Genomic DNA, 26,164 nt, shown 5'->3' on the forward strand with positions numbered 1-26,164 from the left:
ACGAAGGCACATATACCTATTGAGAAGACTGCAGACACGTACCTATTGAGACGACTGCAGACACGTACCTATTGAGAAGACTGCAGACACGTACCTATTGAGACGACTGCAGACACGTACATATTGAGACGACTGCAGACACGTACCTATTGAGACGACTGCAGACACGTCCATATTGACACAACTGCAGACACGTACATATTGAGACGAAGGCACATATACCTATTGAGAAGACTGCAGACACGTACCTATTGAGACGACTGCAGACACGTACCTATTGAGAAGACTGCAGACACGTACCTATTGAGACGACTGCAGACACGTACATATTGAGACGACTGCAGACACGTACCTATTGAGACGACTGCAGACACGTACATATTGAGACGACTGCAGACACGTACATATTGAGACGACTGCAGACACGTATCTATTGAGACGACTGCAGACACGTACATATTGAGACGACTGCACATGTACCTATTGAGACGACTGCAGACACGTACCTATTGAGACGACTGCAGACACGTCCATATTGAGACGACTGCAGACAGGTACATATTGAGACGACTGCAGACACTTCCATATTGAGACGAAGGCACATACTATTGAGAAGACTGCAGACACGTACCTATTGAGACGACTGCAGACACGTACATATTGAGACGACTGCAGACACGTCCATATTGAGACAACTGCAGACACGTACATATTGAGACGAAGGCACATATACCTATTGAGAAGACTGCAGAAACGTACATATTGAGACGAATGCAGACACTTACAAATTGAGACGACTGCAGACACGTACATATTGAGACGACTGCACATGTACCTATTGAGACGAATGCAGACACGTACCTATTGAGACGACTGCAGACACGTCCATATTGAGAAGAATGCAGACAGGTACATATTGAGACGACTGCAGACAGGTACATATTGAGACGACTGCAGACAGGTACATATTGAGACGACTGCAGACACGTAAATATTGAGACGACTGCAGACACGTACCTATTAAGACTGCAGACACGTCCCTATTGAGACGACTGCAGACACGTACATATTGAGACGACTGCAGACACGTACTTATTGAGACGACTGCACATGTACCTATTGAGACGACTGCAGACACGTACATATTGAGACGACTGCAGACACGTACTTATTGAGACGACTGCACATGTACCTATTGAGATGACGGCACATGTACCTATTGAGACGACTGCAGACACGTACCTATTGAGACGACTGCAGACACGTACATATTGAGACGACTGCAGACACGTCCATATTGAGACGACTGCAGACACGTACATATTGAGACGACTGCACATGTACCTATTGAGACGACTGCAGACACGTCCATATTGAGACGACTGCAGACACGTCCATATTGAGACGACTGCAGACAGGTATATATTGAGACGACTGCAGACAGGTACATATTGAGACGACTGCAGACAGGTACATATTGAGACGACTGCACATGTACCTATTGAGTCGACTGCACATGTACCTATTGAGACGACTGCAGACAGGTACATATTGAGACGACTGCATAAACGTACATATTGAGACGACTGCAGACACGTACATACTGAGACGACTGCAGACACGTCCATATTGAGACAACTGCAGACACGTACATATTGAGACGAAGGCACATATACCTATTGAGACGACTGCAGACACGTACATATTGAGACGACTGCAGACACGTACCTATTGAGACGACTGCAGACACGTACCTATTGAGACGACTGCAGACACGTACATATTGAGACGACTGCAGACACGTACATATTGAGACGACTGCAGACACGTACCTATTGAGACGACTGCAGACACGTACCTATTGAGACGACTGCAGACACGTACCTATTGAGACGACTGCAGACACGTACATATTGAGACGACTGCAGACACGTACCTATTAAGACGACTGCAGACACGTACTTATTGAGACGACTGCAGACACGTACCTATTGAGACGACTGCAGACAGGTACATATTAAGACGACTGCAGACACATACATATTGAGACGACTGCACATGTACCTATTGAGATGACGGCACATGTACCTATTGAGACGACTGCATACACGTCCATATTGAGACGACTGCATACAAGTCCTTATTGAGATGACGGCACATGTACCTATTGAGACGACTGCAGACACATACATATTGAGACGAAGGCACATACTATTGAGAAGACTGCAGACACGTACCTATTGAGACGACTGCAGACACGTACATATTGAGACGACTGCAGACACGTCCATATTGAGACAACTGCAGACACGTACATATTGAGACGAAGGCACATATACCTATTGAGAAGACTGCAGACACGTACCTATTGAGACGACTGCAGAAACGTACATATTGAGACGACTGCAGACACGTACATATTGAGACGTCTGCAGACACTTACATATTGAGACGACTGTAGACACGTACATATTGAGACGACTGCAGACACGTACCTATTAAGACTGCAGACACGTCCCTATTGAGACGACTGCAGACACGTCCATATTGAGACAACTGCAGACACGTACATATTGAGACGAAGGCACATATACCTATTGAGACGACTGCAGACACGTACCTATTGAGACGACTGCAGACACGTACCTATTGAGACGACTGCAGACACGTACCTATTGAGACGACTGCAGACACGTACATATTGAGACGACTGCAGACACGTACCTATTGAGACGACTGCAGACACGTACCTATTGAGACGACTGCAGACACGTACATATTGAGACGACTGCAGACACGTCCATATTGAGACGACTGCAGACATGTACATATTGAGACGACTGCAGACACGTACATATTGAGACGACTGCATATGTACCTATTGAGACGACTGCAGACACGTACCTATTGAGACGACTGCAGACACGTACCTATTGAGACGACTGCAGACACGTACATATTGAGACGACTGCAGACACGTACATATTGAGACGACTGCAGACACGTACATATTGAGACGACTGCAGACACGTACATATTGAGACGACTGCAGACACGTACCTATTGAGACGACTGCAGACACGTACCTATTGAGACGACAGCAGACACGTACATATTGAGACGACTGCAGACACGTCCATATTGAGACAACTGCAGACACGTACATATTGAGACGAAGGCACATATACCTATTGAGAAGACTGCAGACACGTACATATTGAGACGACTGCAGACACGTACATATTGAGACGACTGCAGACACGTACATATTGAGACGACTGCACATGTACCTATTGAGTCGACTGCACATGTACCTATTGAGACGACTGCAGACACGTACCTATTGAGACGACTGCAGACACGTCCATATTGAGACGACTGCAGACAGGTCCATATTGAGACGACTGCAGACAGGTACATATTGAGACAACTGCAGACACGTAACTATTGAGACGACTGCAGACACGTAACTATTGAGACGACTGCAGACACGTAACTATTGAGACGACTGCAGACACGTACATATTGAGACGACTGCAGACACGTACATATTGAGACGACTGCACATGTACCTATTGAGACGACTGCACATGTACCTATTGAGACGACTGCACATGTACCTATTGAGACGACTGCACACGTACCTATTGAGACGACTGCAGACACGTACCTATTGAGACGACTGCAGACACGTACCTATTGAGACGACTGCAGACACGTACATATTGAGACGACTGCAGACACGTAACTATTGAGACGACTGCAGACACGTACCTATTGAGACGACTGCAGACACGTAACTATTGAGACGACTGCAGACACGTAACTATTGAGACGACTGCAGACACGTAACTATTGAGACGACTGCAGACACGTACCTATTGAGACGACTGCAGACACGTACCTATTGAGACGACTGCAGACACGTACATATTGAGACGACTGCACATGTACCTATTGAGACGACTGCAGACACGTACCTATTGAGACAACTGCAGACACATACATATTGAGACAACTGCAGACACGTAACTATTGAGACGACTGCAGACACGTACCTATTGAGACGACTGCAGACACGTACATATTGAGACAACTGCAGACACGTACATATTGAGACAACTGTAACACGTAACTATTGAGACGACTGCATTATGTACAAATTCCTTTCCCATGTGCAAATGCAAATGTTATGGTTTTCACTTTAGCATTAACATTAGGTAGTGGAGATTTTAAGTGGTGTATAGAGTAGACTTACCCTTCATTGTTGAGTTGACAATATAATTCATACAGCATACAAACATAGTACTTAGGCTCACGTGCTAGAGTTGATGGTGGTGTATAGTACTGTATTATAGACTTACATAGTGGAGTTGACCGCGGTGTAGAGTTGAATATACAGTAAGTAGACTTACGTGGTGGAGTTGACAGTAGTATATCCGGAGGGGCACTCAGGTATACAGGCTCCGTTGTGGATAACATACTCATGGCAGTCGCTGCTCTTGCTCTGCTTACACTTGTTGTGGAGGTCCTGGCAGAAGGAGAAGGGGACGCAGCGCCAGCCCCTGTAGGTGTAATATCCCTGGGGACAGCGGTCCACACAGGCCTCCTGGTATTAGGGAATAGGGATGAGTTGATGGAAAGCATCCACATCAATTCAATTCAGTATAACACGTTTAAGTGCTATTTTCCATTGCTGGACAGACATATGTTTAAATAAAGTTTAAATAAACACGATTCTGTTTTGATTCAGCTTCCCCCCCTCCAGCAATAGATAAGTAAGCTTGTGTCTAGTATGCACGCACGCACGCATCTAACTATATTTCACAGGGAAAACTCAGGTTAATAAATCTACAGGTTAATAAAATACATCTCTAGCACCCATCAAGAATTTGAATTCTTGAAGAATGAAAACTTTATTGCCATGCAACAAATGTTACTCAAGTGTGTTGAACTCCTCCATACGGTACCTGGTGCTGGAGGTTCTTGCAGGCTACACAGCTGCTGCTGTTCTGGGGCTCAGAGCAGCCCCCCAGACATGACTCATGGCAACACTGGTTGTCCTTGGTACAGGCCCGGTGCTTACAGCTGGGGGGGCACACTGTGGGAGTGCAGAAGGTGGTGGTGGGGGGGGGGGGGGGGGGTTAGTGACAGGATTTACATAGAGAGAAAGAGTTCAGGTAATATCTGGCCATTTCACTCGGTTTCAGAATGTTTCCACCTAGGGCTGAGCGATACAGTGAACTGCAAAAGTATTGGGACAGTGAATGTTGTTGTTGTTGTTGTTTTGGCTCTGTCCTCCAGCACTTTGGACTTGAAATGATACAATGACTATGAGGTTAAAGTGCAGACGCAGCTTTAATTTGAGGGTATCTTCATCCATATTGGGTGAACTGTTTAGAAATTACATCCCTTTTTTTTAATCCCTCCATTTTAGGGGACCAAAAGTATTTGGGACAAATTCACTTGTATGAGTATTAAAGTAGTAAAAAGTTTAGATCCATATTCATAGCATGCAATGACTATATCAATTTGTGACTCCACAAATTTGTTGGATGCATTTGCTGTTTGTTTTGGTTATTTTTCTGATTATTTTGTGCCCAATAGAAATGAATGGTAAATCATGTAGTGTGTCATTTTGGAGTCACTTTTATTGTAAATAAGAATAGAATATGTTTCTAAACACTTTTGCATTGTGAATGTTACCAATGTGGATGTTACCATGAATATACAGAGAAGGTTAACATTCGATATTTGCGCGTTTAACTTTCTCACTCAGAATTTGATATATATGAGTGTACAAAACATGCTCTTTCCATGACAGCCTGACCAGGTGAATCCAGGTTAAAGCTATGATACCTTATTGATGTCACTTGTTAAATCCACTTCAAATCAGTGTAGATGAAGGGGAGGAGACAGGTTAAGGATTTTTAAGCCTTGAGACAATTGAGACATGGATTGTGTATGTGTGCCATTCAGAGGGTGAATGGGCAAGAAAAAAGATTGAAGTGCCTTTGAACAGAGTATGGTAGTAGGTGCCAGGCGCACCGGTTTGAGTGTGTCACCGGTTTTTCACGCTCAACAGTTTCCAGCTTCTAGTGTCATTTTAGTCCTAACAGGAATGGTCCACCACCCAGAGTACATCAAGCCAACTTGACACAACTATGGGAAGCATTGGAGTCAACATGGGAGAGCATCCCAAGATGGCATAGCAGTTCAGACGTATTTCTGTCCTCGTCCTGTCGTGTCCTGTCGTGTCCCGTATATACATATATTCATATAACTTTTTTTTCACATACATTTTTTATTTTCCAAAAACTCATCTTCAGAACACTCTCCTGCAATCCGCCTCACCAATTTATATTTATATAAAAATAATTATTTACCTCAGATCTGTAATCCTCCGAGAGGCTAGCCAGAAATTAGCCAGAAGCTAGCCGGGAGCTAGCCAGAAGCTGGTCCAGAAGCTACTCAGAAGCTGGTTCAGAAGCTAGTTCAGAAGCTAGTTAGCTTCTTTACTGGCTAATCGTTAGTACTCAGCTAACCACGGTTTGTGGTCATCGGCTATCCTTTGGCTCGAGAATCTATCGCCAGTTTTGTACGGCGCGGTGCAGCGCAGCGCGGCTCGGAACGGAACATACCGGACCAATTTTTCTCTCCATGTCCCTGGATTTCGGCCGCTGGCTCTGGACATCCATACCTGGATCTCACAGCTAGCTAGCTGCTATCCGTGTGACTATCGGCTTTCGTTGATTCCGGAGCTAACATCAATTGTTCCGGAGCTAGCCAGCTGAAGAGTTCCATCAATCACTCCTGGGCTGCAGTCACCTATCCGGACCCGTTTTGCTGCCTACGCGGAGCCCCACCGAGCCTTCACAGCTGGACTGCCGACGTTGTCTACCCGAGGGAATTGTCCGGCTGGCTCCTCCGGCGCAACGTTGCCTGGGCGCCCATCTGCGGCCTGCTAGCCGTTGGCTATCTTATTGGCTGCTATCTGAATAGACAATCGGACAATTTTTATTTGATTTTTATTTACTTATTTATTTTTCTTCTTGGGCCTCTATAACTATATCTATTGTTTTTATTTTTGTTGTTGTTGTGTGATTTGGATTAATCCCCTCTAAAACACGGAAACCCACTAATCTACTGACGGAACGCAAGAGTTGGCTAATAACAGACCTCCATCCTATGCTAGCTTGCTCCTATGCTAGCTTGCTACCGATTTAGCTGTCTAAATCGCCGTGACCCCCAACCAACCTCTCCACTCACTGGACCCTTTTGATCACTCGACTAAGCATGCCTCTCCTTAATGTCAATATGCCTTGTCCATTGCTGTTCTGGTTAGTGTTTATTGACTTATTTCACTGTAGAGCCTCTAGTCCTGCTCATTATACCTTATCCAACCTATTAGTTCCACCACCCACACATGCAATGACATCTCCTGGTTTCAATGATGTTTCTAGAGACAATATCTCTCTCTTCATCACTCAATACCTAGGTTTACCTCCACTGTATTCACATCCTACCTTACCTTTGTCTGTACATTATACCTTGATGCTATTTTATCGCCCCCAGAAACCTCCTTTTACTCTCTGTTCCAGACGTTCTAAACGACCAATTCTTATTGCTTTTAGCCGCACCCTTATTCTACTCCTACTCTGTTCCTCTGGCGATGTAGAGGTGAATCCAGGCCCTGCAGTGCCTAGCTCCACTCCTATTCCCCAGGCGCTCTCTTTTGACGACTTCTGTAACCGTAATAGCCTTGGTTTCATGCATGTTAACATTAGAAGCCTCCTCCCTAAGTTTGTTCTATTCACTGCTTTAGCACACTCTGCCAACCCGGATGTTCTAGCTGTGTCTGAATCCTGGCTTAGGAAGACCAACAAAAATTCAGACATTTTAATTCCAAACCACAACATTTTCAGACAAGATAGAACTGCCAAAGGGGGCGGTGTTGCAATCTACTGCAAAGATAGTCCTACTGTCCTACTATCCAGGTCTGTACCCAAACAATTTGAACTTCTACTTTTAAAAATCCACCTCTCTAAAAACAAGTCTCTCACCGTTGCCGTCTGCTATAGACCACCCTCTGCCCCCAGCTGTGCTCTGTACATCATTTGTGAACTGATTGCCCCCCATCTATCTTCAGAGCTTGTGCTGCTAGGCGACCTAAACTGGAACATGCTTAACACCCCAGCCATCCTACAATCTAAACTTGATGCCCTCAACCTCACACAAATTATCAATGAACCTACCAGGTACCTCCCCAAAGCCTTAAACACGAGCACCCTCATAGATATCATCCTAACCAACTTGCCCTCTAAATACACCTCTGCTGTTTTCAACCAAGATCTCAGCGATCACTGCCTCATTGCCTGCATCCGTAATGGGTCAGCGGTCAAACGACCTCCACTCATCACTGTAAAACGCTCCCTGAAACACTTCAGCGAGCAGGCCATTCTAATCGACCTAGCCGGGGTATCCTGGAAGGATATTGATCTCATCCCGTCAGTAGAGGATGCCTGGATATTTTTTTTAAATGCCTTCCTAACCATCTTAAATAAACATGCCCCATTCAAGAAATTTACAACCAGGAACAGATCTAGCCCTTGGTTCTCCCCAGACCTGACTGCCCTTAACCAACACAAAAACATCCTATGGCGTTCTACATTAGCATCGAACAGCCCCCGTGATATGCAGCTGTTCAGGGAAGCTAGAAACCATTATACACAGGCAGTTAGAAAAGCCAAGGCTAGCTTTTTCAAGCAGAAATTTGCTTCCTGCAACACTAACTCAAAAAAGTTCTGGGACACTGTAAAGTTCATGGAGAATAAGAACACCTACTCCCAGCTGCCCACTGCACTGAAGATAGGAAACACTGTCACCACTGATAAATCCACCATAATTGAGAATTTCAATAAGCATTTTTCTACGGCTGGCCATGCTTTCCACCTGGCTACTCCTACCCCGGTCAACAGCACTGCACCCCCCACAACAACTCGCCCAAGCCTTCCCCATTTCTCCTTCTCCCAAATCTGCTCAGCTGATGTTCTGAATGAGCTGCAAAATCTGGACCCCTACAAATCAGCCGGGCTAGACAATCTGGACCCTTTCTTTCTAAAATTATCTGCCGAAATTGTTGCCACCCCTATTACTAGCCTGTTCAACCTCTCTTTTGTGTCGTCTGAGATTCCCAAAGATTGGAAAGCAGCTGCGGTCATCCCCCTCTTCAAAGGGGGTGACACTCTTGACCCAAACTGCTACAGACCTATATCTATCCTACCATGCCTTTCTAAGGTCTTCGAAAGCCAAGTCAACAAACAGATTACCGACCATTTCGAATCTCACCATACCTTCTCTGCTATGCAATCTGGTTTCAGAGCTGGTCATGGGTGCACCTCAGCCACGCTCAAGGTCCTAAATGATATCTTAACCGCCATCGATAAGAAACATTACTGTGCAGCCGTATTCATTGATCTTGCCAAGGCTTTCGACTCTCTCAATCACCACATCCTCATCAGCAGACTCGACAGCCCTGGTTTCTCAAATGATTGCCTTGCCTGGTTCACCAACTACTTCTCTGATAGAGTTCAGTGTGTCAAATCGGAGGGTCTGCTGTCCGGACCTCTGGCAGTCTCTATGGGGGTGCCACAGGGTTCAATTCTTGGACCGACTCTCTTCTCTGTATACATCAATGAGGTCGCTCTTGCTGCTGGTGAGTCTCTGATCCACCTCTACGCAGACGACACCATTCTGTATACTTCTGGCCCTTCTTTGGACACTGTGTTAACAACCCTCCAGGCAAGCTTCAATGCCATACAACTCTCCTTCCGTGGCCTCCAATTGCTCTTAAATACAAGTAAAACTAAATGCATGCTCTTCAACCGATCGCTACCTGTACCTACCCGCCTGTCCAACATTACTACTCTGGACGGCTCTGACTTAGAATACGTGGACAACTACAAATACTTAGGTGTCTGGTTAGACTGTAAACTCTCCTTCCAGACCCATATCAAACATCTCCAATCCAAAGTTAAATCTAGAATTGGCTTCCTATTTCGCAACAAAGCATCCTTCACTCATGCTGCCAAACATACCCTTGTAAAACTGACCATCCTACCAATCCTCGACTTTGGCGATGTCATTTACAAAATAGCCTCCAATACCCTACTCAACAAATTGGATGCAGTCTATCACAGTGCAATCCGTTTTGTCACCAAAGCCCCATATACTACCCACCATTGCGACCTGTACGCTCTCGTTGGCTGGCCCTCGCTTCATACTCGTCGCCAAACCCACTGGCTCCATGTCATCTACAAGACCCTGCTAGGTAAAGTCACCCCTTATCTCAGCTCGCTGGTCACCATTGCATCTCCCACATGTAGCACACGCTCCAGCAGGTATATCTCTCTAGTCACCCCCAAACCCAATGCTTTCTTTGGCCGCCTCTCCTTCCAGTTCTCTGCTGCCAATGACTGGAACGAACTACAAAAATCTCTGAAACTGGAAACACTTATCTCCCTCACTAGCTTTAAGCACCAACTGTCAGAGCAGCTCACAGATTACTGCACCTGTACATAGCCCACCTATAATTTAGCCCAAACAACTACCTCTTTCCCTACTGTATTTAATTAATTTATTTATTTTGCTCCTTTGCACCCCATTATTTTTATTTCTACTTTGCACTTTCTCCCATTGCAAATCTCCCATTCCAGTGTTTTACTTGCTATATTGTATTTACTTTGCCACCATGGCCTTTTTTGCCTTTACCTCCCTTATCTCACCTCATTTGCTCACATCGTATATAGACTTGTTTATACTGTATTATTGACTGTATGTTTGTTTTACTCCATGTGTAACTCTGTGTCGTTGTATGTGTCGAACTGCTTTGCTTTATCTTGGCCAGGTCGCAATTGTAAATGAGAACTTGTTCTCAACTTGCCTACCTGGTTAAATAAAGGTGACATAAATCCCTGTGGAACACTTTCGACACTTTGTAGAGTCCATGCCTGTTCTGTGGACAAAAGGGGGTGCAACTCAACATGAAGAAGTTGTTCCAAATATTTTGTACACTCAGTGTATGTGTTGGACCCAGGTTTGCTGTGAAGACACTGAATGCTACTGATGCCTTGGCCCCTTTCTAAAAATGTGACCTAGCCACACCCACACACACACACACACACACACACACACACACAAACACACACACACACATGGGCGCACGCACGCATGCTTCATCTAGTGCCAAGCTGCCAAGAATAAACTGGTTAGGTGCTCACACTCATGTACACACACACAGTAAAGTTCAGTGCCATCGCTGAGGTGCAGAGCCAGTTGGCACTGGCAGTGTGTGTGTCAGAGAGAGGTAAACACCTTGCTGACTGCCTGTCCACCAGATTAGCTCATCCCATATAGTCCTATCGAGACAGATTAAGATTGACCAGCAGCCTAACGAGGGGCTCAGGTCAGGCCACAAGGACTGTTGGAGTCTGTGTGCATGAATAACATACTGAACAAGCAAACTGCGCACACACACACACTTACACACCTAAAGATATAGCTCTACGAAAATACAGAGCAAAACAGAAATTAGAAAAATAAGTGACTGACATCCTCCTGAGTGATAAACTCTTTTACCAGCACAAGTGCACGCTTTATCTGTGTAAAAGTAGGGTAATGACAGATAATAGAACTGCATCAAATGTTTCCTCTGTTCAAATCCTGGACAGAGGGGTTTAGATACACACATTTCTGAATGAGAAGCTTACATCGATAATAAAATCATCTTGACGTATTTTCTCTGAATTTTGGGTGTTCCCTCTGCCCCTCTGTCTCCCCCTTTCCTCTCCAGACTCTCAACAGCTGCAACATAGACGACCCCTCCCATCCAAATAAAAATCCACACACATACTGCCGCTCCCTCTAACAGACTGCAGGCCTACACACGGCAAACAGACTCCTGATCCAGTAAAGGGAGTAGACTCCACTCTGTAGTACAGTGGCAGCCGCAGATCCACCCTCAGCTTTAACCAATGTGTTGTCTGGTTGGGGAAGCTAGCCATTCAAATGACCTCTCCCCACTCAGAAGAGGAGCTGCTGAGAGTTAACCGTTTAAGTGCTGGAGACACTGCTACTGCTCTCAGTCACTCACACAGTGGCACAGAGGCAGCATACATGAAAAGTAAACCTGAGCCACATAGTAACAGACAGACACTTCACTTTGATGCGAGCACACATACAAAAACTGACCCACTCCATCTCTTGTCAGTGTGGCAGTGAGGAATTGTCATGAGGAGAGACACGGGCTGTGTCCAAAATGACACCCTATTCCCTGTATAATGCAATACTTTTGGCCAGAGCCCTATGGGCCCAATAGTGCACTATATAGTGAATAGGGTGCCATTTCGGACAAGCCACTGAGATCGCTACGCCACTGCTTATAACTATCGAAGATGTGTCAAATAAATTATCCTGAACCAAAATATAAATGCAACAGTTTCCAATAATTTACTAAGTTAATTAATTACTTAACTCAGCCCTAATATAAGGATTTCACATGTCTGGGAATGCAGATATGCATCTGTTGGTCATAGATACCTTGGTCACAGATACCCGGTCACAGATAGTCAGAGTTGTTCAGGCCTGTGGAATGTTGTCCCACTCCACTTCAATGGCTGTGCAAAGTTGCTGGATATTGTTGGAAACTGGAACACGCTGTCATACACGTCAGAGCATCCCAAACATGCTCAATGAGTGACATGTCTGGTGAGGATGGAGGCCATGGAAGAACTGGGACATTTTCAGCTTTCAGGAATTGCTGAAACATGAGGTGATGGCGGTGGATTAATGGAATGACAATGGGCTCTGAGTCTTGTCATGGAATCTCTGTGCATTCAAATTGCCATCCCTAAAATGCAATTGTGTTCGTTGTCTATAGCTTACGCCTGCCCATACCCTAAACCCACCACCACTATGTGGCACTGCTCTCAACATTGACATCAGCAAACCACTCGCCCCACAAAGCCATACACATCGTCTGAGGTTGTGAGGCCGGTTGGACATACTGCCAAATTCTCTAAAATGACATTTGTGGCAGCTGATGGTAGATAAATGAAATCTCTGGCAACCGCTCTGGTGGACATTCCTGAAGTCAGCATGCCAATTGCACACTCCCTCAAAACTTGAGAAATTTGTGGCATTGTGTTGTGTGACAACTGCCCATTTTAAGGTGGCCTTTTATTTTCCCCAGCACAAGGTGCACCTGTGTAATGATCATGCTGTTTAATCAGCTTCTTGATAAGCCACACCGTTCGGGTGGATGGATTATTCTTTGCAAATGAGAAATGCTCACTAACAGATGTAAACAAATGTGTGCAAGCTTTGCATTTGGTTTACTAACTTCCTAGCTAAGTGGCTAGATGTCAAGACCAAACTTCTCGGTTAGAGCAGAGACATTCTAGCCTGAGTACCAGTCTCTTTAGCTAACATTCCACTCCTTGTCAATGTCAAAGTAACAGGCCTTTCTGCCATCTACAAATATGAACATTTATCATTAATGACCTTGAGGAGAACAGAGGAGTGGATCCTGATTCGATAACCCACAGCTATCCTCCAATCATAAAGATTATCCAAATATTCGAACTCACAAAAGTTTGTATCCGATTGCAAAGCAACTGTTTGTTTGTCCAGTCGAAACCAGTCTGTCAAAAGTTGTTAGGTCACGTCTAAATTGTCATACTGCAATTCCAACCACAAAATCTCTTCGCTTTTTTGAACCTCAAAATACAACAACTTGACTAGGTAACTGCTAAATGTTTGTTTTTGACTTCGTTATAAATTCGAATTCTATTTGAGGCTCCACATGTTGTCATGGAAAACACATTATCACATTATCTTCATTGATCTGTTTTACTACAAAGCGTTGAAACATGCCATTTTCATATACAGTGGGGCAAAAAAAGTATTTGGTCAGCCACCAATTGTGCAAGTTCTCCTACTTAAAAAGATGAGAGGCCTGTAATTTTCATCATAGGTACACTTCAACTATGACAGACAAGTAAGTATTTGGTCACCTACAAACATGCAAGATTTCTGGCTCTCACAGACCTGTAACTTCTTTAAGAGGCTCTCTGTCCTCCGCTCGTTACCTGTATTAATGGCACCTGTTTGAACTTGCTTTCAGTATAAAAGACACCTGTCCACAACCTCAAGCAGTCACACTACAAACTCCACTATGGCCAAGACCAAAGAGCTGTCAAAGGACACCAGAAACAAAATTGTAGACCTGCACCAGGCTGGGAAGACTGAATCTGCAATAGGCAAGCAGCTTGGTTTGAAGAAATCAACTGTGGGAGCAATTATTAGGAAATGGAAGACATACAAGACCACTGATAATCTCAATCTGGGGCTCCACGCAAGATCTCACCCCGTGGGGTCAAAATTATCACAAGAAAGGTGATCAAAAATCCCAGAACCACACGGGGGGACCTAGTGAATGACCTGCAGAGAGCTGGGACCAAAGTAACAAAGCCTACCATCAGTAACACACTACGCCGCCAGGGACTCAAATCCTGCAGTGCCAGACGTGTCCCCCTGCTTAAGCCAGTACATGTCCAGGCCCTTCTGAAGTTTGCTAGAGAGCATTTGGATGATCCAGAAGAAGATTGGGAGAATGTCATATGGTCAGATGAAACCAAAATATAACTTTAAAAAAAATTAAAAAACTCAACTCGTCGTATTTGGAGGACAAATAATGCTGAGTTGCATCCAAAGAACACCATACCTACTGTGAAGCATGGGGGTGGAAATATCATGCTTTGGGGCTGTTTTTCTGCAAAGGGACCAGGACGACTGATCCGTGTAAAGGAAACAATGAATGGGGCCATGTATCGTGAGATTTTGAGTGAAAACCTCCTTCCATCAGCAAGGGCATTGAAGATGAAACATGGCTGGGTCTTTCAGCATGACAATGATCCCAAACACACCGCCAGGGCAACGAAGGAGTGGCTTCGTAAGAAGCATTTAAAGGGCCTGGAGTGGCCTAGCCAGTCTCCAGATCTCAACCCCATAGAAAACCTTTGGAGGGAGTTGAAAGTCCGTGTTGCCCAGCAACAGCCCCAAAACATCACTGCTCTAGAGGAGATCTGCATGGAGGAATGGGCCAAAATACCAGCAACAGTGTGTGAAAACCTTGTCAAGACTTACAGAAAACATTTGACCTCTGTCATTGCCAACAAAGGGTATATAACAAAGTATTGAGATAAACTTTTGTTATTGACCAAATACTTATTTTCCACCATAATATGCAAATAAATTCATTAAAAATCCTACAATGTGATTTTCTGGATTTTTTTTCTCATTTTGTCTGTCATAGTTGAAGTGTACCTATGATGAAAATTACAGGCCTCTCATTTTTTTAAGTGGGAGAACATGCACAATTGGTGGCTGACTAAATACTTTTTTGCCCCACTGTATGTTGGTGTTGGGGTGGTGCTGGAGATGAATGTGAAGTGTAAACTAGAGCTGTTGCGGTGACCGTATTACTGCCAAACCGGTGGTCACGAGTCATGAAGGCAGTCAAATTCCACATGACCATTTATTCACGATAATAAGACTTCCCCAAGCTCTGACGCTTCTGATGGTCATTAGTAGCCTACCAAACTTGCTACCTGCCTGGTACTCAGCACTCTATTGTTCCTCTAATCACTCTGACATCAATCCAAATGTAATCGAAAATCTAAATCAAACACTTTATGAGAGTCCATGAGCTCATGTTGTGCAAACATTTCTATAGGCTATGCAATTGCGAGAGAAAACAGAGTGATGGCCTCTTAAAAAAACAGGAGGATCCCATCAGCTTTCTATAGGCTAGGCCTACTATATTTATTTCTCAACTTCCCTAATATTAAGCACAATGCTTATCTTTACAACAGGGGTATACCCTACCTGGCTTGCATGAAAATTAACCACGGGAAAAGCATCCTTCATTCACTATTTAAGTGCATAGAAAACACTGAAGTTTCTAAAACTGTTTGAATGATGTCTGTGAGTATAAATGAACTCACATGGCAGGCGAAAACCTGAGAAAACTCCAACCAGGAAGTGGGAAATCTGAGGTTTGTAGTTTTTCAAAGCTTGGCTTACCAAACACACAGTGTCTATGGAGTCAAGTTGCACTTCCTACGGCTTCCACTAGATGTCAACCGGGGAATGGGAGCTGAATAAGTCAGTGGTCTGGCAGTGTCTCAGGCTCGTGACGCGCGCTCCCGACAGAGTTAGCTTTCGTTCCAAATCAAATCAAATCAAATTTTATTTGTCACATACACATGGTTAGCAGATGTTAATGCGAGTGTAGCGAAATGCTTGTGCTTCTAGTTCCGACAATGCAGTAATAACCAACGAGTAATCTAACTAACAATTCCAAAACTACTACCTTATACACACAAGTGTAAAGGGATAAAGAATATGTACATAAAGATATATGAATGAGTGATGGTACAGAACGGCATAGGCAAGATGCAGTAGATGGTATCGAGTACAGTATATATGTATATGAGATGAGTATGTAAACAAAGTGGCATAGTTTAAAGTGGCTAGTGATACATGTATGATACATGTATTACGCAACCTTACGGATGTGGGCGGAGCAGTTGCCGTACCAGGCGGTGATACAGCCCGACAGGATGCTCTCGATTGTGCATCTGTAGAAGTTTGTGAGTGCTTTTGGTGACAAGCCGAATTTCTTCAGCCTCCTGAGGTTGATGCTGTCTGTGTGGGTGGACCAATTCAGTTTGTCTGTGATGTGTATGCCGAGGAACTTAAAACTTGCTACCCTCTCCACTACTGTTCCATCGATGTGGATAGGGGGGTGTTCCCTCTGCTGTTTCCTGAAGTCCACAATCATCTCCTTAGTTTTGTTGACGTTGAGTGAGGTTATTTTCCTGACACCACACTCCGAGGGCCCTCACCTCCTCCCTGTAGGCCGTCTCGTCGTTGTTGGTAATCAAGCCTACCACTGTTGTGTCGTCCGCAAACTTGATGATTGAGTTGGAGGCGTGCGTGGCCACGCAGTCGTGGGTGAACAGGGAGTACAGGAGAGGGCTCAGAACGCACCCTTGTGGGGCCCCAGTGTTGAGGATTTCATCAACCTTGTTGTCAAGAGAGTAATCCATCCAATGCTTTTCTTCAGGCAATGAAATTCTCCAGTTGGAACCTTATTGATGATTTATGTTAAAAACATCCTAAAGATTGATTCCATATATCGTTTGACTGGTTTCTACGACCTGTAACGGAACTTTTCGAGTTTTTGTCTGGACGAAGTGCTCACGCCTCATGAAGATGGATTACTGGGCTGAACACGCTAACAACAAGTGGCTATTTGGACATAAATTATGGACTTAGTGGAACTTTATGGAAAAAATCAGTCGTTTATTGTCGAACTGGGAGTGCCTTCTGATGAAGATCATCAAAGGTAAGTGAATATTTATCCTGACTCCAACATGGCGGATATTTCTTTGGCTGGATTGGGCTCTGAGCGCAGTTCTCAGATTATGCTTTTTCCGTAAAGTTTTTTTGAAATCTGACACAGCGGTTGCATTAAGGAGAAGTCTATCTTTAATTCTGTGAATAACAATTGTAGATTTTATCAGTGTTTATTATGAGTATTTCTGCAAAATCACTGGATGTTTTGGAATCAAAACATTACTGCACATAACGCGCCAATGTAAACTGAGATTTTTGGATATAAATATGCACATTATCGAACAAAACATACATGTATTGTGTAACATGATGTCCTATGACTGTCATCTGATGAAGATCATCAAAGGTTAGTGATTAATTCTATCTATATTTCTGCCATTTGTGACTCCTATCTTTGGCTGGAAAAATGGCTGTGTGTTTTTTTGACTTGGCTATGACCTAACATAATCATATGTTGTGCTTTCGCTGTAAAGCATTTTTTTTTTTAATCGGACACGATGGGTAGATTAATAACAAGATGTTTATCTTTCATTTGCTGTATTGGACTGGGTTAATGTGTGAAAGTTAAATATTTAAAAAAATATTTTTGAATTTCGCACACTGCCTTTTCAGCGGAATGTTGTCGAGGGGTTCAGCTAGTGGAACGCCTGCACTAGAAAGGAGCTATGGGGCACTATTTTTATTTTGGGAAAAATAGCGATCCCAAAGTAAACTGCCTATTTCTCATAACCAGATGCCAGAATATGCATATAATTGACAGCTTAGGATAGAAAACACTCAAAAGTTTCAAAAAATATATATTGTCTGTGAGTATAACAGAACATATTGGCGAAATCCTGAGAAAAATCCAATCAGGAAGTGAATCTTATTTTGAAACCCCCGTCTTTCTATGCATCCCTATTGCCCATTGAAAGGGATATCAACCAGATTCCTTTTCTGTGGCTTCCCTAAAGTGTCTACAGCCTTTAGACGTAGTTTCAGGCCTTTATTTTGAAGAATGAGCGTAAACGTCCACATTGCGTAAGTAGTCAGTTGTTGGCTTTCAGTGTGATTTTTGCGCAAAAAGAGAGGTAGCCATTTTTCCTCCCGGTCCTAGTGAAAAGCCAACTAACTGTCCCGGTTGATATATTATCGAATAGATATTTGAAAAACACCTTGAGGATTGATTATAAAAAACGTTTGCCATGTTTCTGTCGATATTATGGATATAATTTGGAATTTTTGTATGCGTTGTCGTGACCGCTATTTCCAGTGGATTCCTAGACATAACGCATGAAACAAACGGAGGTATTTGGATATAAAAAATATATTTATGGAACAAAAGGAACATTTGCTGTCTAACTGGGAGTCTCGTGAGTGAAAACATCCGAAGCTCATCAAAGGTAAACGATTAATTTGATTGCGTTTCTGATTTTCTGATTTTCTGATTTTCTTGACAAAGTTGCCTGCCGCTAGGTGTACATAATGTTTTGCTAGTATATCGATAAACTTAAACAAACGCTTGTATTGTTTTCGCTGTAAAGCATAATTTCAAAATCTGAGACGACAGGGTGATTAACAAAAGGCTAAGCTGTGTTTCGCTATATTTCACTTGTGATTTCATGAATATGAATATTTTCTAGTAAGATTATTTGACCTTTGCGCTATGCTATTTAGTGTAGTTGATGACAATTATCCCGGATCCGGGATGGGTGGTTCCAAGAGGTTTTAAATAAAAGCTTGTCGAATGAGAGACTGATGAAGTGTATACAGCCTGCGTGCAGAGCTCATTATTTTTTTCAAATCATTATTTGAGTCGCAACATGCAGCCTTACAAGGCAGTCCCCCAGACCTCTCCGATTCAGAGGGATTGGGTTAAATGCGGAAGACACATTTGGTTGTACAACTGACAAGGTGTCCCCCTTTCCCAATGTATTAAACATCTAAATATATTGCCCAATGTTTGTAGAACAACTAGTTACATTAATAAATCTAAATTAAGCATATAGGAGTACCTATTTCTTTGTTAACCGCTCAACACAGAATAGCCCCATGTGCGGACTCCCTCAAATCGTTTGGAGGAAACATCCTTTCTAAATTATTCAGCTTTGTTCAATTGTTTTCTTCATACTATAAAATAATGCCACGGACTTCTAAGCAAATCTTGTCTGCTAAATGAACTAGTGTAGCCCAGAGCCATTTGGCATAGCCAGATCAGGACCTAACATAAGAACAACTCAGAGTATGCTATTCTGTTCTTCTGAAATAGACTACATTTTCTTAATTTCGTGTTTCTTTAGACCTGTCTAAAATAAATAATGGATTGCAGGCTATATTACATGGATGTATTATACTTTTTAAAATGTAGATGTTCCAAAGGTCAGTGGCTTTTAGGCTGTGTGTGGACCCCAGGAGATGCTAAATGTGTTAATGTTAATTGCCGGTCAATTACCGTGAGACTGACAGTTATTTGCTTTACAATCACCGGCTGATGAAATTTCGTGACCGCCACAAGCCTAAATTAAACTTTTAGAATCGTCCCTTTAACCAGTAATGACGTCATTCACGAGGCAAGAAGGGGTCGGCCCGTTGGAGCCCTACTCACGCACACTGTCAGTTCGCTGAGACTTGAGAGTTTAGGTGGCAATCAGATGTGAAATCAGAAATGTTTTTGCATTATGGTTAGCATATCATCACATATCTTCTTGCACTGTAGTGTTCTAGCATGTATGGACATTGTTTTGCAAACATTAATTTTAAAAAAATTATCCTTGTCGCAATATTTAAGCGTAACCAGGCCAAAGTACTACAGCTCAGCTTGGTTTGACTGAGTACTGTGAAGAGGGTATGGGGCTCCTCTGCTTAGCCCTGCCCACTATGGAGCAGTGAAAAGAGCTGCCAGTCTGACTTTAGTTCTCTCTGTTTCTGGGTCCTTTAGTAATGCTGTGTGTGCCTGCATCCGAAATGGCACCCTATACAGTGCACAACTTTTTACCATAGCCTTATGTGCCCTGGTCAAAAGTAGTGTGTACTATATAGTGAATAGGATACAATTTCAGACGCAGCCTGTGAATGTGGTCCCGACTCAAGCCACAGGGCCGCTGTGTGAAATCACAACAACAGTTACAGCTTATCAATGGGCATATGGAAAGAACAGGCGGACAGGCAGCGCTAGCCTTGCGGTTAGAGAGGCAGGCCAGTAACCGGAGGGTTGACGGTTTGAACCCCAGGGCTGAAGGGAAAATCTGCCCGAAGAGAGCCTGCAACCAGACACACACACGGATATCTGGGTTCATGTTACTGAGTGTTATGGATCTGATGCAGGCTGGGAGGAATGCTGAAGGAATGCCTGGCTCTCTTCATGTCACACACACACACCCTAATTCCCTCAAAACGTAAAACAAAACAACAACAAACAGGGACTATCATATCAGCGCTATTACCCAGCTGTTCTTACGACAACATTGGGTAATCAGGAAATCATACTATGACCACAAAATAATTTGAGGCGAGTTTCACTGGGGGTGGGGGAAGAGAGAAAGAGATAAAGAGAGAGAAAAAGAGAGAGAAAAAGAGTGCTCTGTGGTATCTGGAAATGATATTAAGCCCTAACGTAGTTAAATATAGTAATTTAGTAAGAATCGTTATCTTTCTTGTTAGCTTAACATAGCAGGACAATATAAGCCACATTCGGGGTTCGTCCTAATTGGCACCCTATTTCCTATATAGTGCACTACTTTTGGCTAGAGCCCTATGGCAACATGAGAAGCCCCATTCAGGCTTTCTGCGTCAATTAAGAACACACAAGACAATGTGGTGTGTCCTCCAAATGGCACCCCATTCCCTATATAGTGCACTACTTTTGATCAGTGCTCTAGGGGCCCTGGTCAAAAGAAGTACACCATGTAGGGTCAAAAGTAGCGCACTATAAAGAGAATAGCCTGCCATTTGAAATGTAGACCTAGGAAATGTGGTGGTGGCGTACTGGTCGCTTGGTCATTAACACTCTACCATAACAAGGTGGGTATTTAGCTGCTAAATGATTGCAGAAGCATCAGATGGTGAAAAGATGAGATGAGGAGAGTCTGACAGCCTAAAATGGAGATCTTCCGATCGACTGAAAAAGATTTTGAGATTTGAAAATCAAATCAGTTTTTTCCCCCCGAAGAAAGAGAGAGCGAGAAAGAGCTGTAAACTGATGTGGTCTGGTTGATGACTAGCGTGTCTCAAGTACATAGGTCAGTCGGTGACATGCACACACACACACAAACAATCTTCTGCTATTGATGTTCCATTCACAACTGCTACTCTCCTACACATCTTTGTCTACTGCACTTTAACCACTTGTACCATCCCATGTCCCTGCTTAGTCCCTCCCTACTTGCCTCTCGCAGTTTAGTGCCTCTACGAACGCACGCACGCACTCTGTCAAAAGAGCGAGGGCGGGTGGGCGAGTGAGCGAGGGCGGGTGTGCGAGTGAGCGAGGGCAGGTGCGGGAGGATGAGCGGGAGGATGAGCGAGAGTGCGAGTGAGGGCGAGTGAGCGGAAGGGCGAGTGCGAATGAGGGAGAGCGGGAGGGCGAGTAAGGAAGAGCGGGAGGGCGAGTAAGGAAGAGCGCAAGTGAGCGAGAGTAGATGAAAAGGATGGAAACGGTGAGAACAGTATGTCAGAGGAATTAAAGGGTCAAACCTTTTATCCGTCAATTTTGAATTAAAGCGTGATTTTAAATTAAAGATAGGATAATAATAATAACCTTGTGTCATTTCTCTCATTTCCTGGTAACCTGTTCCTCAGTTGGTAGTCAGGTCTGAGTCATAGCAACAGGATTTGTCGGCAACAAGAATTGTAAACAATTTCATTAGCTAGTTTGTTATGCCAGCCTTCAGTAATAGAACAAACAGGGTCAGTCCCAAATGGTACCCTATTCCCTATATCGTGCACTACATTTGACCATAGCCTATGTGCCCTGGTCAATAGTAGTGCACTATATAGGGAATAGAGTGCCATTTGGGATGCAAATACAACATGGAGGAGAGGTGCACTTTGTTTAATATCACCCAGCGCTGCGGTCTAATGACAGGATGTTCCAACGTGACAAGAATACAGATGACCAACAGGGAGAAATTAAGGAAGGGAGAGAGAGAGAGCAGACGGGGGAGTAAGTGGGAGTAAGTGGGAGAGGTACAGTATTTTGAGTTAGCTATTTTTATCCAATTAGTTTATTTAATTCCAAGAGACGTCAATACTGTGACATGAAGCTGCGCCAAATTAATACGGGAGGCTGAGTCTGTCACAGAGTTGTCAGTTGTCAAGCAATTAAGGGTTGTGTTGGTGGCTGGAGCATTGGAGTATCTACTAGGCTTATACAAGATTTACCCCTTTTCATGGTATCCAATTGTTAGTAGTTACTATCTTGTCTCATCGCTACAACTCCCGTACGGGCTCGGGAGAGACGAAGGTTGAAAGCCATGCGTCCTCCGAAACACAGCCCAACCAAGCTTCTTAACACAGTGCGCATCCAACCCGGAAGCCAGCCGCACCAATGTGTCGGAGGAAACACCGTACACCTAGCGACCTGGTCAGCGTGCACGGTGCCCGGCCAGACACAGGAGTCGCTAGTGCGCGATGAGACAAGGATATCCCTTCCAGCCAAACCCTCCCTAACCCGGACGACGCTAGGCCAATTGTGTGTGGACCTCCAGGTCGCAGCCGGCTGTGACAGAGCCTGGGCTCGAACCCAGAGTCTCTGGTGACACAGCTAGCACTGCGATGCAGTGCCTTAGACCACTGCGCCAACAGGGAGGCCATACTACAGGTACTTTAACCCGGACAGTCCACTTAATAACACATGCCACAGCTGTCCATGGATACCAAAAGCATCTCTCCTCAGCAGTTCGTCTGTACACCAGCAAAGGCAGTCTGAATGCCTATCTGTGCTGCAGGCATCTCTCAGTCCCCACCTCATCCGTCAGGCTCCTTCCCCTCATCGCTCTGGCCCCTCTCACCTCATGCTTGTGTATAGGTGACACTTTTGATATCCACATTTTCATACCGTCCGTGTGCCATACCGTATAATCGGCAGTGCACACAATGTGGTATTACCGGCGCTAATATGAGTGTCTAATCAGAACGTACATGTAAATGACCATAGTGGATGCTAGCTACAGTGCCTTGCGAAAGTATTCGGCCCCCTTGAACTTTGCGACCCTTTTGCCACATTTCAGGCTTCAAACATGAAGATATAAAACTGTATTTTTTTGTGAAGAATCAACAACAAGTGGGACACAATCATGAAGTGGAACAACTTTTTTAACAAATCAAAAACTGAAAAATTGGGCGTGCAAAATGATTCAGCCCCCTTAAGTTAATACTTTGTAGCGCCACCTTTTGCTGCGATTACAGCTGTAAGTCGCTTGGGGTATGTCTCTATCAGTTTTGCACATCGAGAGACTGAAATTTTTTCACATTCCTCCTTGCAAAACAGCTCGAGCTCAGTGAGGTTGGATGGAGAGCATTTGTGAACAGCAGTTTTCAGTTCTTTCCACAGATTCTCGATTGGATTCAGGTCTGGACTTTGACTTGGCCATTCAAACACCTGGATATGTTTATTTTTGAACCATTCCATTGTAGATTTTGCTTTATGTTTTGGATCATTGTCTTGTTGGAAGATAATTCTCCGTCCCAGTCTCAGGTCTTTTGCAGACTCCATCAGGTTTTCTTCCAGAATGGTCCTGTATTTGGCTCCATCCATCTTCCCATCAATTTTAACCATCTTCCCTGTCCCTGCTGAAGAAAAGCAGGCCCAAACCATGATGCTGCCACCACCATGTTTGACAGTGGGGATGGTGTGTTGCTTTTACGCCAAGCATAACGTTTTGCATTGTTGCCAAAAAGTTCAATTTTGGTTTCATCTGACCAGAGCACCTTCTTCCACATGTTTGGTGTGTCTCCCAGGTGGCTTGTGGCAAACTTTAAACAACACTTTTTATAGATATCTTTAAGAAATGGCTTTCTTCTTGCCACTCTTCCATAAAGGCCAGATTTGTGCAATATACGACTGATTGTTGTCCTATGGACAGAGTCTCCCACCTCAGCTGTAGATCTCTGCAGTTCATCCAGAGTGATCATGGGCCTCTTGGCTGCATCTCTGATCAGTCTTCTCCTTGTATGAGCTGAAAGTTTAGAGGGACGGCCAGGTCTTGGTAGATTTGCAGTGGTCTGATACTCCTTCCATTTCAATATTATCGCTTGCACAGTGCTCCTTGGGATGTTTAAAGCTTGGGAAATCTTTTTGTATCCAAATCCGGCTTTAAACTTCTTCACAACAGTATCTCGGACTTGCCTGGTGTGTTCCTTGTTCTTCATGATGCTCTCTGCGCTTTTAACGGACCTCTGAGACTATCACAGTGCAGGTGCATTTATACGGAGACTTGATTACACACAGGTGGATTGTATTTATCATCATTAGTCATTTAGGTCAACATTGGATCATTCAGAGATCCTCACTGAACTTCTGGAGAGAGTTTGCTGCACTGAAAGTAAAGGGGCTGAATCATTTTGCACGCCCAATTTTTCAGTTTTTGATTTGTTAAAAAAGTTTGAAATATCCAATAAATGTCGTTCCACTTCATGATTGTGTCCCACTTGTTGTTGATTCTTCACAAAAAAATACAGTTTTATATCTTTATGTTTGAAGCCTGAAATGTGGCAAAAGGTCGCAAAGTTCAAGGGGGCCGAATACTTTCGCAAGGCACTGTAAGTGCTAACTAAATTGCAAGGACAGATAACCAAGCTCATAAAGTTATACAAGTATCTAGAAAGGCTAGTCACAGTGTGCTGCATGCACACAAAAATGTATTTAACAGCAGGGATCTTGATCCAGGAGGCTATTCTCTGCTGAGTTCAAGAGACGCTTGACCATGCAAGTTAGCCACTCAGATAGCTAGCAAACCAAACACACAACTGGAGAGTATTTAGCACATTTTAGACAGTTAACTTAATAGTTATAAGATATCTAACTGGCAAAAATGTTGTAGTGAAATATTTACATTTAATAAACTTCAAAGACAGCTTCAAAGGTTTGACAATCCTACCCTGGGTACGGTATACAGCCCAAGACACAAGTGCTGCCGGAGTGTTTGTGTCTGTGCTGCCTACGAGTGTGTCTGAGCAGTGTGTGACTGTCTGAGTAGCGAAGAAACACTTGTCTGCCCAGCTTTAACACATGCCTCAAATGCCAGAGATTCCAGGAGCTGAGCTTGAGCGAGGGCTTACAGCCGAGCAGACACAGTGAACTGGCTCAGAGCAGCACAAAGCGGCACTAGACTGACTGACCTGTGTCTCCCTGTTCGTTACAGCACAACACCACCACCAGATTGAGGTGAACTGCGAAGGAGTACAGTAGCGCAGCAACCAGAGTGTGAACAGAGAGGGCTTAAGGCATTTTCACACAGTTCTGAGCTATAGTTCGAATCAAAGTTGGATTATTTGTTACATTGGTTTCACATCTCCAAATGTTAAACGAACAAAATGCATAAACAAAACCACGTCCATGTCATTTGTTTAAAGGAGAAAAATACTCACGTTAAATCTACCTATGATTCATACGAATTTCACTTCAAAAGGCTATATTTAGTAGCCTATATCCACGGTATAGCCTCCGTCTCCCCCAATCTGCATCAGATGCACTCATAAATGCACTACT

General features: G+C 43.9%; 1 protein-coding gene across 1 annotated transcript in view; it reads right to left on the minus strand.

The window, feature by feature from the left end:
- Window positions 1–26,164, minus strand: part of LOC139376379 (insulin receptor-like) — a 195,248-nt gene that overhangs the window by 137,743 nt on the left and 31,341 nt on the right. Inside the window, exons 3-4 of the mRNA XM_071118896.1 lie at window positions 4,971–5,101; window positions 4,416–4,609 (exon numbers count right to left, since the gene is read on the minus strand). Coding sequence (XP_070974997.1) covers window positions 4,416–4,609; window positions 4,971–5,101 — 325 coding nt within the window. The remainder of the gene's footprint in view (window positions 1–4,415; window positions 4,610–4,970; window positions 5,102–26,164) is intronic.

The sequence above is a fragment of the Oncorhynchus clarkii genome, chromosome 20, assembly GCF_045791955.1.
Source record: "Oncorhynchus clarkii lewisi isolate Uvic-CL-2024 chromosome 20, UVic_Ocla_1.0, whole genome shotgun sequence".
NCBI lineage: Eukaryota > Metazoa > Chordata > Actinopteri > Salmoniformes > Salmonidae > Oncorhynchus > Oncorhynchus clarkii.